Here is a 14,909-nt window from a genome sequence, read left to right on the forward strand (position 1 = left end):
GTTCCCGGGAACACTGCTCGTCACCGACACTGGTAAACAGCCATTGGCCGGCTGTTTACCCACGTGATCGGCTGTGATCCTTTCACAGCCGATCACTAAATGTTAACAAACCACGGTAACGAGATGTTACCGGGTTCTCCTCCTCACACACCAATCATGTGTGAGAAGGAGATTGTGGTAACGTCTCGTTACCGCTTACAGTGTACACCAATCACCTGTCCTCACCCATCATAGTACCTGTCACCACCCATCAAATTACCTGTCACCAGGCCATCAGAGTACCCGAGTACCTGCCACCAGGCCATCAGAGTACCCGAGTACCTATTTGCAGCCCATGCCTCAATGAATATACGTTGGGGTGTTTGCTTTCCAAAATGGGGTCATTTTGTGGGTACTTCCACTGTCCTGGTGCTCCAGGACCTTCAAAAGAGTGATAGGTAGTAATTAAATGAGGTGTAATTTATACTCCTAGAACGCCTGAAGGTACTACTTCAATGTTGGTCCTCTGTATGTGGCCAGGCGGTGTAAAAGTCTCACACATGTGGTATCGCCATACTCAGGAAGAGTAGCAGAATGTATTTTGGGGTGTAATTTTTGCTATATACATGCTATGTGTTAGAAATATCTTATAAATGCACAACTTTGTATAAAAAAAAAAAATGTGTTTTCATTTTTTTTTCCACATTTTCCAAAAACTTCTGGAAAAAATGAACCATTCAAAAGACTGATTATGCCTCATAGATTATACGTTGGGGTGTTTGCTTTCCAAAATGGGGTCATTTTTGGGCAATTCCATTGTCCTGGTGCTCTAGGGCCTTCAAAAGTGTAATAGGTGGTTGAGAAATGAGATACAGTGGGGACGGAAAGCATTCAGACCCCCTTAAATTTTTCACTCTTTGTTATATTGCAGCCATTTGCTAAAACCATTTAAGTTCATTTTTTTCCTCATTAATGTACACACAGCACCCCATATTGACAGAAAAACACAGAATTGCTGACATTTTTGCAGATTTATTAAAAAAGAAAAACTATAATATCACATGGTCCTAAGTATTCAGACCCTTTGCTGTGACACTCATATATTTAACTCAGGTGCTGTCCATTTCTTCTGATCATCCTTGAGATGGTTCTACACCTTCATTTGAGTCCAGCTGTGTTTGATTATACTGATTGGACTTGATTAGGAAAGCCACACACCTGTCTATATAAGACCTTACAGCTCACAGTGCATGTCAGAGCAAATGAGAATCATGAGGTCAAAAGGAACTGCCTGAAGAGCTCAGAGACAGAATTATGGCAAGGCACAGATCTGGCCAAGGTTACAAAAAAATTCTGCTGCACTTAAGGTTCCTAAGAGCACAGTGGCCTCTATAATCCTTAAATGGAAGATGTTTGGGGCGACCAGAACCCTTCCTAGAGCTGGCCGTCCGGCCAAACTGAGCTATCGGGGGAGAAGAGCCTTGGTGAGAGAGGTAAAGAAGAACCCAAAGATCACTGTGGCTGAGCTCCAGAGATGCAGTCGGGAGATGGGAGAAAGTTGTAGAAAGTCAACCATCACTGCAGCCCTCCACCAGTCGGGGCTTTATGGCAGAGTGGCCTGATGGAAGTCTCTCCTCATTGCAAGACACATGAAAGCCCGCATGGAGTTTGCTAAAAACACCTGAAGGACTCCAAGATGGTGAGGAATAAGATTCTCTGGTCTGAGACCAAGATAGAACTTTTTGGCCTTAATTCTAAGCGGTATGTTTGGAGAAAACCAGGCACTGCTCATCACTGGTCCATTACAGTCCCAACAGTGAAGCAGGGTGGTGACAGCATCATGCTGTGGGGGTGTTTTTCAGTTGCAGGGACAGGACGACTGGTTGCAATCGAGGGAAAGATGAATGCGGCCAAGCACAGGGATATCCTGGATGAAAACCTTCTCCAGAGTGCTCAGGACCTCAGACTGGGCTGAAGGTTTACCTTCCAACAAGACAATGACCCTAAGCACACAGCTAAAATAGCGAAGGAGCGGCTTCACAACAACTCGGTGACACTTCTTGAATGACCTAGCCAGAGCCCTGACTTAAACCCAATTGAGCATCTCTGGAGAGACCTAAAAATGGCTGTCCACCAACGTTTACCTTCCAACCTGACTGTACTGGAGAGGATCTGCAAGGAGGAATGGCAGAGGATCCCCAAATCCAGGTGTGAAAAACTTGTTACATCTTTCCCAAAAAGACTCATGGCTGTATTAGATCAAAAGGGTTCTTCTACTTAATACTGAGAAAAGGGTTGAAATACTTAGGACCATGTGATATTTCAGTTTTTCTTTTTTAATAAATCTGCAATAATGTCAACAATTCTGTGTTTTTCTGTCAATATGGGGTGTTGTGTGTACAATAATGAGGAAAAAAATGAACTTAAATGATTTTAGCAAATGGCTGCAATATAACAAAGAGTGAAAAATGTAAGGGGGTCTGAATACTTTCCATCCCCACTGTATGTCATTTATGCTTGTAGAACGCCTAAAGGCCCTACTTCAATGTTGGTCCTCTATATGTGGCCAGGCTGTGTAAAAGTCTCACACGTGGTATCGCCATACTCAGGAAGAGTAGCAGAATGTATTTTGGGGTGTAATTTGTTGTATGCATATGCCATGTGTGAGAAATAACCTGATAATATTACAATTTTGTAAAAAAAAAAAAATTAAAAAAATCTTCATTTTTGCAAAGAATTGTGGGAAAAAATGACAAATTAAAAAAAAACTCACCATGCTACTTACTTAATACCTTGGAATGTCTACTTTCCAAAAAGGGGTCATTTGGGGGGTATTTGTACTTTCCTGACTTGTTAGTGTCTCAAGAAATGAGATTCACCTGATGTACTGAAGGCCTGATCAGATGTGATCAATTTTCAGTGATTGGCACCATAGTTTGTAGACTCTAACTTTCACAAAGACCAAATAATATACACTAATTTGGGTTATTTTTACCAAAGATATGTAGCAGTATAAATTTTGGCCAAAATTTATGAAGAAAAATTACTAATTGGCAACATTTTATGACAGAAACAAAGAAAAAGGCATTTTTCACAAAATTTAGGTTTTTTTTTTTATTTATAGCACAAAAATAAAAAAAACACTAGTGATTAAATACCACCAAAAGAAAGCTCTATTTGTGTGAAAAAAAGGACGCGAGTTTCATATGGGTACAGAGTTGCATGAGTAATTGTCATTCAAACTGTGAAAGCGCTGAAAGCTGAAAATTGGTCTGGGCGGGAAGGGGGTGTAAGTGCACTGTATTGAGGTGGTTAAGCTTTGAAAATGAAAGCTAGAGGCCGATTGGTTGCTATGCATGGCTGCTCCAATATTAGTAAATTTCCCTATAGTAACTTATTATGTCCTTTACATGCATACAAGTCTACTGACAAAACCGGTCAGGAGTTTGGGGTAAAAATCGGCATAGTCATTTGTTATAAACAAGAACTACAATGCAATGTAATTGCACAATATTCATTTCTGACTAAATTAAACTTGATTTTCAAAGAAAATGACATTGCACTATATTAGTCCTACCAGTACAGCAGAGCAATACACAAATCAAGGTCTGGCGCAGAATTTACAATACTCATAAGCTGTTTGATGTATACTGTGTTTTGTTTTTATAGGGGTACTCCTAAGCTGTATTTTTGGGGATAGAGAGTATGTAATTTGTATTCCTGTAATGGGGATGTTCTCAATTTCTGATGGCTTTTATTCCTTGCTGTTTATTAGTCTGGGTGCTATGTGACTGAAAGTCTCGATAAAACGAAATTGAATTTATTACCATTGCTGGTTTGGGCTTCATTTGAAGAATCTGTGCTGCAGTGCATGACTGGTCGAAGCTGGAGCCTCATATTTTACTGCCTGTATTATTGCCATCCATCCCAAATGTCTGTTTTTTTTTTTTACTTACAGACAAATCATTGTACACACACTGACCACTGCATTTAGCTTAAAGGTGTCCTCCACCTACCCAGTTTGGGTATTTAATTTTTCTTGTGTAGAATTTTATACTGGCAAAAATATAAATGCTCCCACCTGGATATATCTGCTCTTTTACTTCAGTAGGGAGTTAAAGCTGTGCTTTGTGTGCCCCAAATGTCTTTGCAAACCCAGTTGTTGCTATGTAAATGTAGTAGTGACATTCACTGCATTCACTGGAAAGGCGCGACCCCCCCCCCCCCCCCCCCTTCACACAGCAAAATAACTATGTTCTGAATAGACATGCTGTCTGCTGAGCTCGCCCCCCCCCCGACACAAATTTATCTCATGTGTCTGGAAAACTACTCAGAAGTGACTGATAAGAGGAACGAAGCACCAGAGGGAAACGACATTTAGAGCTTTGGAGAGAAATAAGTAAACACTGCAGATATATATGCTTTGCTCAGACTCCATGACTGACTTTAATTGGAAAGGTACCTATAGACATGATTTCATTTTGGACAATTCCGCTGATATTTTTTCCAGGTTGATCAGTTGTCTTTATGTCTCTGAGTAGCAGGAGACATCCCCAGACACTCTTTCCTAAAAAGTGAATCTATAGTTAAAATGTAAAATCATATATTCATTTCCACATTGTATTTCAATTATTACTTGCCTACTTTATTAATCTAAATGATCTTGAAGTTTAAAAGGTTAATTTCTCAAATTCTGTAACATGTATTCGCTATGCCTTGCTGTGTCGCTGAGCATTTCACTGAGCCTGCCTTCTGAACTACAGAGGTGCTGAGGTGAGGAGTTTTAGGAGGCAGAGTCAGTACAGGAATCGCCGCTTGCAGGCAGCGCTGTACCATGGGATATGTAGTCCTTAGAAATGTAAACTAAGCAGCAGAGGAGAAGCTGCAAAGCATGCAGGGAATCCAGGAAGTTGTGGAAAGGCATGCCCAGCAGACGGGCAGTGCTCACAGCATGAAAATAGATTTTTCAGGTAAGCTTATATTGGACTGTCAAAAATAACTATTGTGTGTATTGTTATTGCACAGAGTGGCCGCGAACCTCCCCTTCTCAGGTCCCCAGCCGGCACTTCCTGGCCCCTCCTCTCTGTCCAGTGCCCCTATGAGGAGCCGCTGCCCATGGGGGCACTCATGCGTGCTCGCTCTCAAGCCCCGCTGCTGCTTCCATTGACACAGACATTGGCCCTGCCGAACGCTCCCTCACCACTGGCTTTCATTGACACCCTGCCCCAGCAAAGCCAGCGAGACCCGGAAGTGAGTAGAAAAGAGCGGCAGACGTGCACAGCGCTGGATCAAATGAGGGCTTAGGTAAATACCCTGTTTCCCCGAAAATAAGACCTAGCGTGATTGTCAGTGATGGCTGCAATATAAGCCCTACCCTGTTTCCCAAAAAATAAGCCCTACCCTGAAAATAAGACCCACAATGACTTTAACTAGGGCTTATTTGGGGGGTAGGGCTTATATTGCAGCCATCACCGACAATCACGCTAGGTCTTATTTTCGGGGAAACCGGGTAAAAGGGGGGGGGGGGATGCTGATGCCTAAACATTTTTTACCTTAAAGTGATTGTAAAGGATCCTTTTTTTATTTTTTTTAATAACAAACATGTCATACTTACCTCCACTGTACAGCTAGTTTAGTGCAGAGTGACCCCGAACATCCTCTTCTGGGGTCCCCTGGCAGCTCTCGCGGCTCCTTCCCACATCAGATCTCCCCCTAGTAGAAGCACTCTCCCGAGGGTGTTACCTTACGAGTGCGCTCCTGAGTCCAGCATTTGCGTCCACAGACACAAATGCCGGACTCGGCCCCACCCCCCGGTGCCCACGTCATTCGATTTGATTGACAGCAGCAGGAGCCAATGGCTGCGCTCCTATCAATCTACCCAATTAGGACCCAAGACACCAGCTAGAGCTGGTGTGCTCATCCCCAGGGAGAAAAAGATCGGGTTCAGGTAAGTAAAACGGGGGCTCTGGGGGGCTGCAGCATGAGAAAAGGTTTTTCACCTGAATGCATTTTACATTTTGCAGTTTACAACCCCTTTAATGAAATCCTTGCATTAAGGTAAAAAATGTTTAGGCTTTAGATCCAATTTAACCCTAAATGGGAAGTTCTGCTTTATATCCTTCTCTGCTCATTCTACTTTTGGCACTTTTTGGGGAGTGGTGGAAGCAAGTGACCAACTTTTGACGGGTGTCTTCCCCCACTTCTGGTCAGATGCCGCGGCTATTCAATCTGAAATTCTCCCCCCTGCCCGCAACCTTCTGGGATGTGCCATAGGTCCCAAAGAGCACAGCACGGCTCGCTCTTATACAGTGGGAAGCCAGCCAATGTATTGTTAATGGCATCGGAAACACAGTGCATTTGATGCATTTACCGCAGTACAATGCAATTTGGTTCAATGCGTTTTTAAATGTAGCGCATGCACTATGTTTTGCACAGTCTGGTGCATTTTACAGCCCAATCAAATGAATGCGTGCAATCCTGATGTGGACCGGCCCTGAAAGTTACAAACATTTGTTTCCCCAGTAAACAAATTTTACTGGGGAATGTTTATTTTATTGTGCTCATTGTGATGAGCTAAAAAAACTGAGGGTTTAATATTACTTTAAATGCATGACTGGTTTAATCGTTTGACTTGTTCTGGTTCCCCTGGTGTAAGGACTGTTTGGATGTTTAGTCGTATTTCCTCCCCTATACACTTTGGCATAAGCTCAGGTGTGCTGAGTGTGTTTATAGAATGAATGCTGGAATGGCTGAGCACACTGTGACTCCTTTTTGTTAGGTTTTTTTTTTTAAACCTTTATTATACACAATCTTTGTTTATGTTTTGTATTGTCTTGCCAATTTCCTTTTCTAAGAATAGCCACAGGTCCATGTTTTGGTTTCTATTGTGTTTATGGAAGCAGCTGGTGAACTTGGTCTTCCTCCAGGACTATTGTCTGTGTACTCCATCACCAGACCTTTTATAGTGCACCTTGTCCTAATGAACGACTTCTGTGCTGGGAATTTACTGCTGGTGAAATATTTAGGACTGTTGTGCACATGAAGGATCTACAATCTTACAGATGCAGTTATTCACAGGAGTATATCATATTATGTAAAATGCTTATTGTATAATAACTCCTAAAGGCTACATAGCTACAGATTGATATATTGTTTCTGTAGGCCCATAGGAGTGTCCATAAAGCAGGGGTCTCAAACTGGCGGCCCTCCAGCTGTTGAGAAACTACAAGTCGCATGAGGTTTTGCAAGGCTGACCATTACAAGCGTGACTCCCACAGGCAGAGGCATGATGGGACTTGTAGTTGCGCAACAGCTGGAGGGCCGCCAGTTTGAGACCCCTGCCATAAAGGGTAAAAGGGCCCTCTGATTCTACAAGCTCCATTATAAAGGCCTCCTTCTGTCTAGACCTGTTACTTTTTCCATTGTAGCACAATTTTGTCATTTTACATGTATGTTGGTTTAGAACAAGCCAAAAAGTATTTTTCTAGTTCTACAGTTAAAGTGGGAAGGATTTGTTTTTACTGTTGTGCTGGGTTCTGTTAGAGCGATTTATCCCCCTATTCTACTGAGGATAGTTCGTTTTTTGTTTTTTTGAGAGAGAGTTTTGTTTGCTTCCTGTTTTGCTAAAATATTGGAAGTGAGTGCAGGGTGCATTTGATTTAAATCACTAGTAAAAAGGCTTAAAGCGGAGGTCCAGCGACAATTCTTCTTGTCATGTTACACTCACTTGTTTTGTGCAATATCTCCCCCTGATGTCCGGTTTTGTTTGAAAAACGTAGTTATAAAAACTGTTGATGGCAGGTTTCATCCTGCTTGTGGACATGTGAAGCCCACAAGCATAAACTTCCTGGATGCAGTGAATGCGAGCTACCAGCATTTACCGCTCGTTCCCGTGCATGCTCAGTTTGTACTGCCGGGAGCGCCGTAAACGTCCATGTTGCCATCACAACGGGCGGCGGGCAACCGCACTGACTCCTGGGAATACTGACACTTAGCTCCCATGAGACAGTGCGCCGCCAAAGATGACGACGATACACGCCCCATACCCGCGGGGGTCAGAACCAGGAAGTAAGACAAAAAAGAAGGCTAAACGGGTAGCCACTGAAAAAAAAAAATAATTTCATTTGACAATCTATGACGTGCAAGGATAGGATTAAGGTGAACTTAAATTTTTGTGTGGACCTCCGCTTTAATTTAAATCATAATTTTTAAAGAGCAACTGTCATCTCGATCCCACAGCGGCTTCTTCTCTGACCCGCTGTTGACTCACTGACAGGCCTATTCACTTTAATAGGACAGCTGGTGATGCGACAGTGGCACAACAAGGTGAGGGACATGGCAGCAGCAGGTGAGTGGATGTCCACTAACAGGCGCTACCATGATGGATCTGAAATGATAGGTGAAATATAAGGACTTATTCTTGCTGGTAGTTAGGAAACCTTCATTTTGTTTGCAAATATGATAGATTCTTTTTAGAATAATAAGCTGTCAGGTTAGTTAAACAGCGATATCGGAACCGACTCAATCATACAGTTTGTAGTGTACATAGATTTGCAAAACAATGGGATAAAGGAGTATTCCTGAACTTAGTTTTATCTCATGGTTACTGTGAAATTGTGTGAATACATCAATGCAGTGCATGTTATCTCAGCTTGCAGAGCTTGGATTCATTAAATGAGTTTACCAAAATTGCAGAATATACAGCCTCATGCTACATAATTAAGCTCCATTTCATGCTGAATAAACTAAATGATTAATGTATCTTAAATGGAAAACTATATTTACACAGATTTTTACTCCTGAAGCATTTTAATAAAATAAGTTTGATAAAAAAAAAAAAAAATAAATATATATTTATATTTGAGTGAGTGTGAATCTCTCTAACAGAGCCCTGTGTAAGAATATAAACCCAACAGATGTTATGACCCTTCTCCATTCTATCCAAAACTAAGAAAAAGGTTTTGGCTGGACATTATAGCTTTAGTGCACTAACATATCATGAATTAAATATGTCCCACCATGTTGTGTAGGGAGCTGGATCCTGTAGAAATCATCTGTGCAAGGATGCCCCATCCTCTTCCTGCTGCTAATACTTTTGTTCTGCGGGGGTCTATAGCCTTGAGTCTTCTGGGAAGCTGCTAGGAACAAGTTCCTGACGAGGAATTGCCCCCTTCTCCATTGATTAGGAAATGTTCTTTCATTGCTTTCACTGCCTGTAAGACGGTTTGTGAATGGAGAAAGGATTCTGTAATTTATCAGACTCTCCTCCATTCAGATCAAGTTACGGGCAGTTGAAAGTAATGGAAGAATGTTTCTCATGGAAGGGAGGAAGGAGGCAGGTTCTCATCAGGAGCATTTTTTTTCATTAGCTTCACAGAAGACCCCCAAGTTATTAACCCCCCCCCCACAGCCCCACAGCACCAAAAGTTCAGCAGCAGGAAGAGGACGGGGCATGTCCGCATAGAAGATTTCTCCAGAATCCAGCTGTCTATAAAATGTGGGACATTGAAGGTGATTTGGCTCACTAAAGCTCAATAGAATTGTCAGCCTCACCCGTTCCCTTTTGGTAAACTACCACTCCCATTGTCTTCTTATGCATAGCAAAGGGACACATTTAGTTGTAGCCCTAGGTAAGAATGGACACAGGGCAGCTTAGAATTTATGACAATCGACAGGTATTTTTTTGCACCTATAAAACTGATATACCTATGCATTCAATTGTAATTTAATTGCCACCATCTGTCTCTAAGGAACTGCAGGTTTAATAGTTTTACACTGTATGTGAGAGACTGGCCACAGCCGGGATCTTTGGGTAGAAGAGAACCGGGCTGGACCCTGCTGAACAAAAGGATAGGGTCAGTTATTCACCTGAACCTACAGAATAAACAAGCATTTAGTCCAGGGGGCTTCTATATTTATGTAGTGAGCTGACAACATTGCCGATGGAGCACTGATATACCAAGTAGTGTTGTCAGCTCTCCTATTGGACTACAGGGAACAGCTCTCCCTCTTCTCATTTCCATAACATCGCTCAGGTGGGACCCAGACAGCAAAAAAAAAGGGGGGGACCCTGATAGGGACTGAGATTTAAACTGTTATCTGCTCTACTCCAAACTAAAAAAGAAATGCCTTCAGATATACTTTTATCAGCGCCTGGTAAGGGAAAGTAACCTACAGAGCTTTAGTATTTGTTCTTATAATTAAATAATGTTAAATTAGTGATCGATAAATGCCATTCTTTTAACAAGCTGAACAGTGAAAATAAAATGAAAGTATAGGATGAGCTGAAGGAGTTTTTCTCCCCAGTGGTTGGTTGTTTCCCATTACTTTGTTGCTCGGGTCTGTATAAAATCGCACATTTCAGTCTAGATCATGTAATTATACTGTTCGGTGACCAGAGGGTAGTAAAATAATGATTTTGCAATCTGCACGGCACTCCTCTCACTTCAAAGAAGCAGCAGAACTGCTCATTTTCGTCTCTTCTACATTACAAATATTCTTTTCTCACATTCCATACCCTTTAATTGAACTCAGCGCTTTCCCAACATTGCAGTGCTGTTACTTTAGTAGAGGAGTTGTGTTCACATCCTGTAAGATTTTATTTCTCTATACACAATTAAAATGGGCATTGCTACCATTAAACACAAGATTCCTATTGAATGAAAATATACAACTCTAATGCTAAATCGCAATAGAGCAAACACTAGGAATTTTATTTTCTGGACTTTAAAAGGCTGACCAGTGTGAAGAGGTTGCGTGGACTGAAGATGTAGTTGGGAAAGGTTAGGTTTCCCTTCTTTGGACAGTGGCTAATCCTTCAATGTATATTTAAAGGGGCCACCAGACACAACGGTTTAAAGCTGGTCATAGAGTGATTGGAATTCAGTTGTTCCAGTAGTTCCTGGCTCAATTATGATCAGCGTGTGGGCTCCCCCACTCAACAGAAGTCGATTGTTTTAATCAACATCTGTCAAAGAGACATATTGGAAAATGTACTGTTGATCAGCGGTTGCAGATACTAATCAGGTTATTCTGACAGTAGTAGGTCCTGTCGTAATACAGTGTCTCGGCATTGGGGCAATCCTCCATCCAGCTTGTTAGGTACTCTCTGGCTGAACAAAAAAAATATATAAGGGAGTATGGCCGGCTTAAATCCTGGAAAAGAGCATATCACATTGTACCTTTCCAATTCAATTTGAAGTGTATTAAATGCTACACTTTGGGCACTCATAAACAGATCAGGGTACCTCAGCAAGCTTGTTTGGATCAATTTGGCCACTCAGATTGTAGCTGGTCTATTTATGATTGGTCCAAGTGAAGGCCTTAGACTATCCATCAGACCATAAAAACATTGCATACAGTATATGGCCACATTGACCATATGCCTTGTATTAGTAGAGAGCAACTTTGCGTCAATCAAATTGTTAGACATCTTGCAGCTGTTACATTAATTTTCTGTGATTTCCTTTTGCAACCTTAAATAAGCTCATTACATATTTCCTCTAGAAAGAGTTGAATTTTGCAACTGTACCTTCTAGCATGTGCAGTAGATATTGGACAATTATGGATCCCCAACGTTTGGGCAACATGAACTACAACTCATTACATTAATAATATTGAGTAAGAGGACAGGAAGACCAGAAATAGTATGGTGCTTGAGTGCCGGCCCCAAATTATCAGTAAGGAATAGGCTAATGATCTAATGTTCAGAACGAGGACTCGGAATATGATTTGTAACCAAAACTGGCTACCTTATGCCAGCCTGAACACTCCTCTCCACTGAGGAGATTAATCAGATGTGTTACTAGTTGACAACATGCACACAGGTTACTAATAATTAAGTGAAGAGGACATGCTGGGTTCTCAGTATACAGCGGTATGGGCACAATTTGTTACACTGCTGCAGACATTAGTCTGGGGAAGCATGCTGCTGGACTTCATGAGCAAAAGTGCCCATTCTCGGTGAGGTGGGGTCAGGAGGATGAATAAAGGATAACCTCCTCTTTAATATATAGCCTCTGTACAATATACACGACTGTGTTATGTATACTCTCTAAAATTATGTATACATGTCTGCGTGTTATTTTAGATACAGATTAGACAATTCTTCTATTGGGCATGCTAGAAAAGTGTGGCTGTTCTATAACTACCCCCCCAAAAAAAGACAAAACTATAGATTCCCTTTTAATAGCTATTCACATTAAGGTGTAGATTAAGGCCTTGTTCACACGTGTGTCAATAGCATGTGTTTCTGTGGCATTTAGCCTGCATTTTTAAAGCCTCATATCTGCCCGTCAACGCATGCCATGATTATTACAATGGGCATCACATAGTGCTGTTCACACAGGAGTGATAGTGTAGTGCTGTGTTTTGTTAAATTAGGCAGCATGTTTTGAGCCTAGGTTCACACTGTGAACTGCATGCAAATTGCACCGCATTCCTGTGGAAATCACACGTGATTCTGTGCGGTACTAGAACTGGATCATGTGGGTGTTTATACCCATGCGATCCGGTTCAGGCAAACGCACTGCATTTGTGACCTGCTTTTGGGGTGGTGTTAACTTTCCATGACACGAGTTCAATTGCTATGCAGTAGTAGAGCTGCACGATTTAATTGTCAAAAAATCACGATCTCAATTCAACCTTCCCCCCCCCCCATCTTAATCAAGCATTTCCTTGATTCTATGTAACAAGTGCAGAGCTGTCAAAAAAAAAAAAAAAAAAACTAGCAAAGTCAAAGTTTATCACAACATTGCTCAGCACAGAGAGATCAAAAGAAACCTGTCATTTGGTTCTTCAAGAGATCAAAGGGAAGAACTTTGGTCTGCAAATGAGGTCAGTTTAAAGACTAAGCCTTTTTCTGACACTCAGTTCACATCAGTTTCTTTTGCTAGAAAACTACTTGGAACTCCCAAACATTATATATATATATATATATATATATATATATATATATATATATATATATATATATATATATATATATATATATATATATATATATATATATATATATATATATATATAATTTTATTTATTTTTAGCAGATACCCTAAAGAATAAAATAGCGGTTGTTTCAATAGTTTGTCACGCTGTATTTGCGCAGCGGTCTTTCAAATGCAATTTTTTGGGGAAAAAATACACTTCAATGAATTAAGAAAAAAAAACTAAACAGTAAAGTTAGCCAAATTTTTTTATATAATGTAAAAGATGATGATAGGCCGAGAATCGTGATCTAAACAAAAAATTGTGATTCTCATTTTATCCAGGATCGTGCAGCTCTACTATGCAGTGAAGGAAACACACAGGGACCTCTGTTTCCTGCACCGCATCAGTGTGAACCGGGGCTCATAATTCATCGAGGCTTGTCAACTGCTTCCATTGATTTGAATAGTAATGTTCTATAACCACCCCTGAAAAGCACCTCGAGCATTTATGGCATGTTAGTGAAGTATTAGCTGGGCATCAGAGGAGAGACCATGGAGGCCCTGGTATCCCATAATGCACTGGTAAATAATAGAGAACTAGGACAGAGCGGCTCCAGTCACTTCCTGTTTGTACAGAACAGCCATGTGGTACCATGATTTGCTTCTGTGTGCGGGTAAAATGATCAAGCCAGCACTACTGACAGCCCCAGGCAGGAGCAGAGGCATTGAGCATTATTGCCAGTGGCAAAGCTTTTCGTTTGAGAAAAATTGAGCTGGACTAAGCCAAAGGTCAAGTAGACCAAAGTATATGAATGCATCTGGCAGAGAATTCACAAAAATGTCTGCTCTCACACCACAACCTAAAGACAGGTCCTACAGCCTCTTGAGATAGGTCACATGTCTCAGTGGGCCGTGAACGAAGGATGGGAGAGCCAAACTGACTTCCTGTCTCCTAGATAAGAATTGTGGGAGATTTTATATGTCAAAAAAATGTACCCACACCCCGAGAGAAAAAAGTTTGGAAACGAAACGTGTTAGGGGCTTGGGGTGGGGTGGGGGCGTTTTGTGGGTGAAGGTCGGCTTTTAACTCTTTGTACTTTTTGCTTCGATCATGTTGCCGTTCAGATCGGTTGTTGAACATGAAAGTTGAATTTGCCAGTCTGATTTTGGAAATTATATATTTGTTCCTTTTTTTTCGTAGTTGACTTCAGACCTCATGCCAGTATGGATACTGCACATCACATGCTTCTGTTTGGATGTGGTTCACCCTCTTCTACTGAAGAATACTGGTATGTTTATTCTTATGTTATACACTCTTTTATTCCAAATGTTTATTGTAGAACAGAAAAGAGAAATAAGATTTAATATGAGTACTGTAAGACCCCTTTCACACTGAGGAAGTTTTCAGGTGCTTTAGCGCTAGAAATAGTCTCTAAAAGTGGTTGCTTTCACACTGGGGAGGTGCGCATGCGGGACGTTATAAAAAGTCCTGCGAGCAGCATCTTTTGGGGTGTATTGGGAGCGCTGTAAATAGCGCTCCCAAAACACACCTGCCCATTGCAATGATTGGGGAGCGGCTTCCAAAGCGCGTTGAAAGCGCAGCAAAACGGTAATTTTTACCTTTTTTTTTTTTTTTTTTTGATAAAATCCACCCTGGCTGGTGGCTGAAAAGCTCCACTAAAGCACGGCAAAAATGACCGCCGCTTTAGCGCTGTTCTAGCACAGTAGTGTATAAATACAAGTCCCTACAACCTGAATGATGAATATCAACCAGAAAAAAGTGGTTAGCTATTGATTTACTAAAGGCAACTAGGCTGTGCACTCTGCAAGTGCAGTTGATCCAGAGCTTATTAACCACTTCAGCCCCGGATGATTTTACCCCCTTCCTGACCAGAGCACTTTTTACAATTTGGCACTGCTTTGCTTTAACTGACAATTGCGCGGTCATGCAGTGCTGGACCCAAACGAAATTTACGTCCTTTTTTCCCCTCAAATTCTTTTGGT

General features: G+C 41.4%; 1 protein-coding gene across 4 annotated transcripts in view; it reads left to right on the forward strand.

Moving 5' to 3' along the window:
* The window catches only part of PAM (peptidylglycine alpha-amidating monooxygenase), a 331,085-nt gene that overhangs the window by 103,271 nt on the left and 212,905 nt on the right, over positions 1-14,909 (forward strand). For all 4 annotated transcript variants that reach the window (XM_073624571.1, XM_073624572.1, XM_073624573.1 and 1 more), the window contains exon 5: positions 14,107-14,194. In XM_073624571.1, the coding sequence (XP_073480672.1) occupies positions 14,107-14,194 (88 nt within the window). The remainder of the gene's footprint in view (positions 1-14,106; positions 14,195-14,909) is intronic.

Source organism: Aquarana catesbeiana, linkage group LG01 (assembly GCF_042186555.1).
Source record: "Aquarana catesbeiana isolate 2022-GZ linkage group LG01, ASM4218655v1, whole genome shotgun sequence".
NCBI classification, from domain to species: domain Eukaryota; kingdom Metazoa; phylum Chordata; class Amphibia; order Anura; family Ranidae; genus Aquarana; species Aquarana catesbeiana.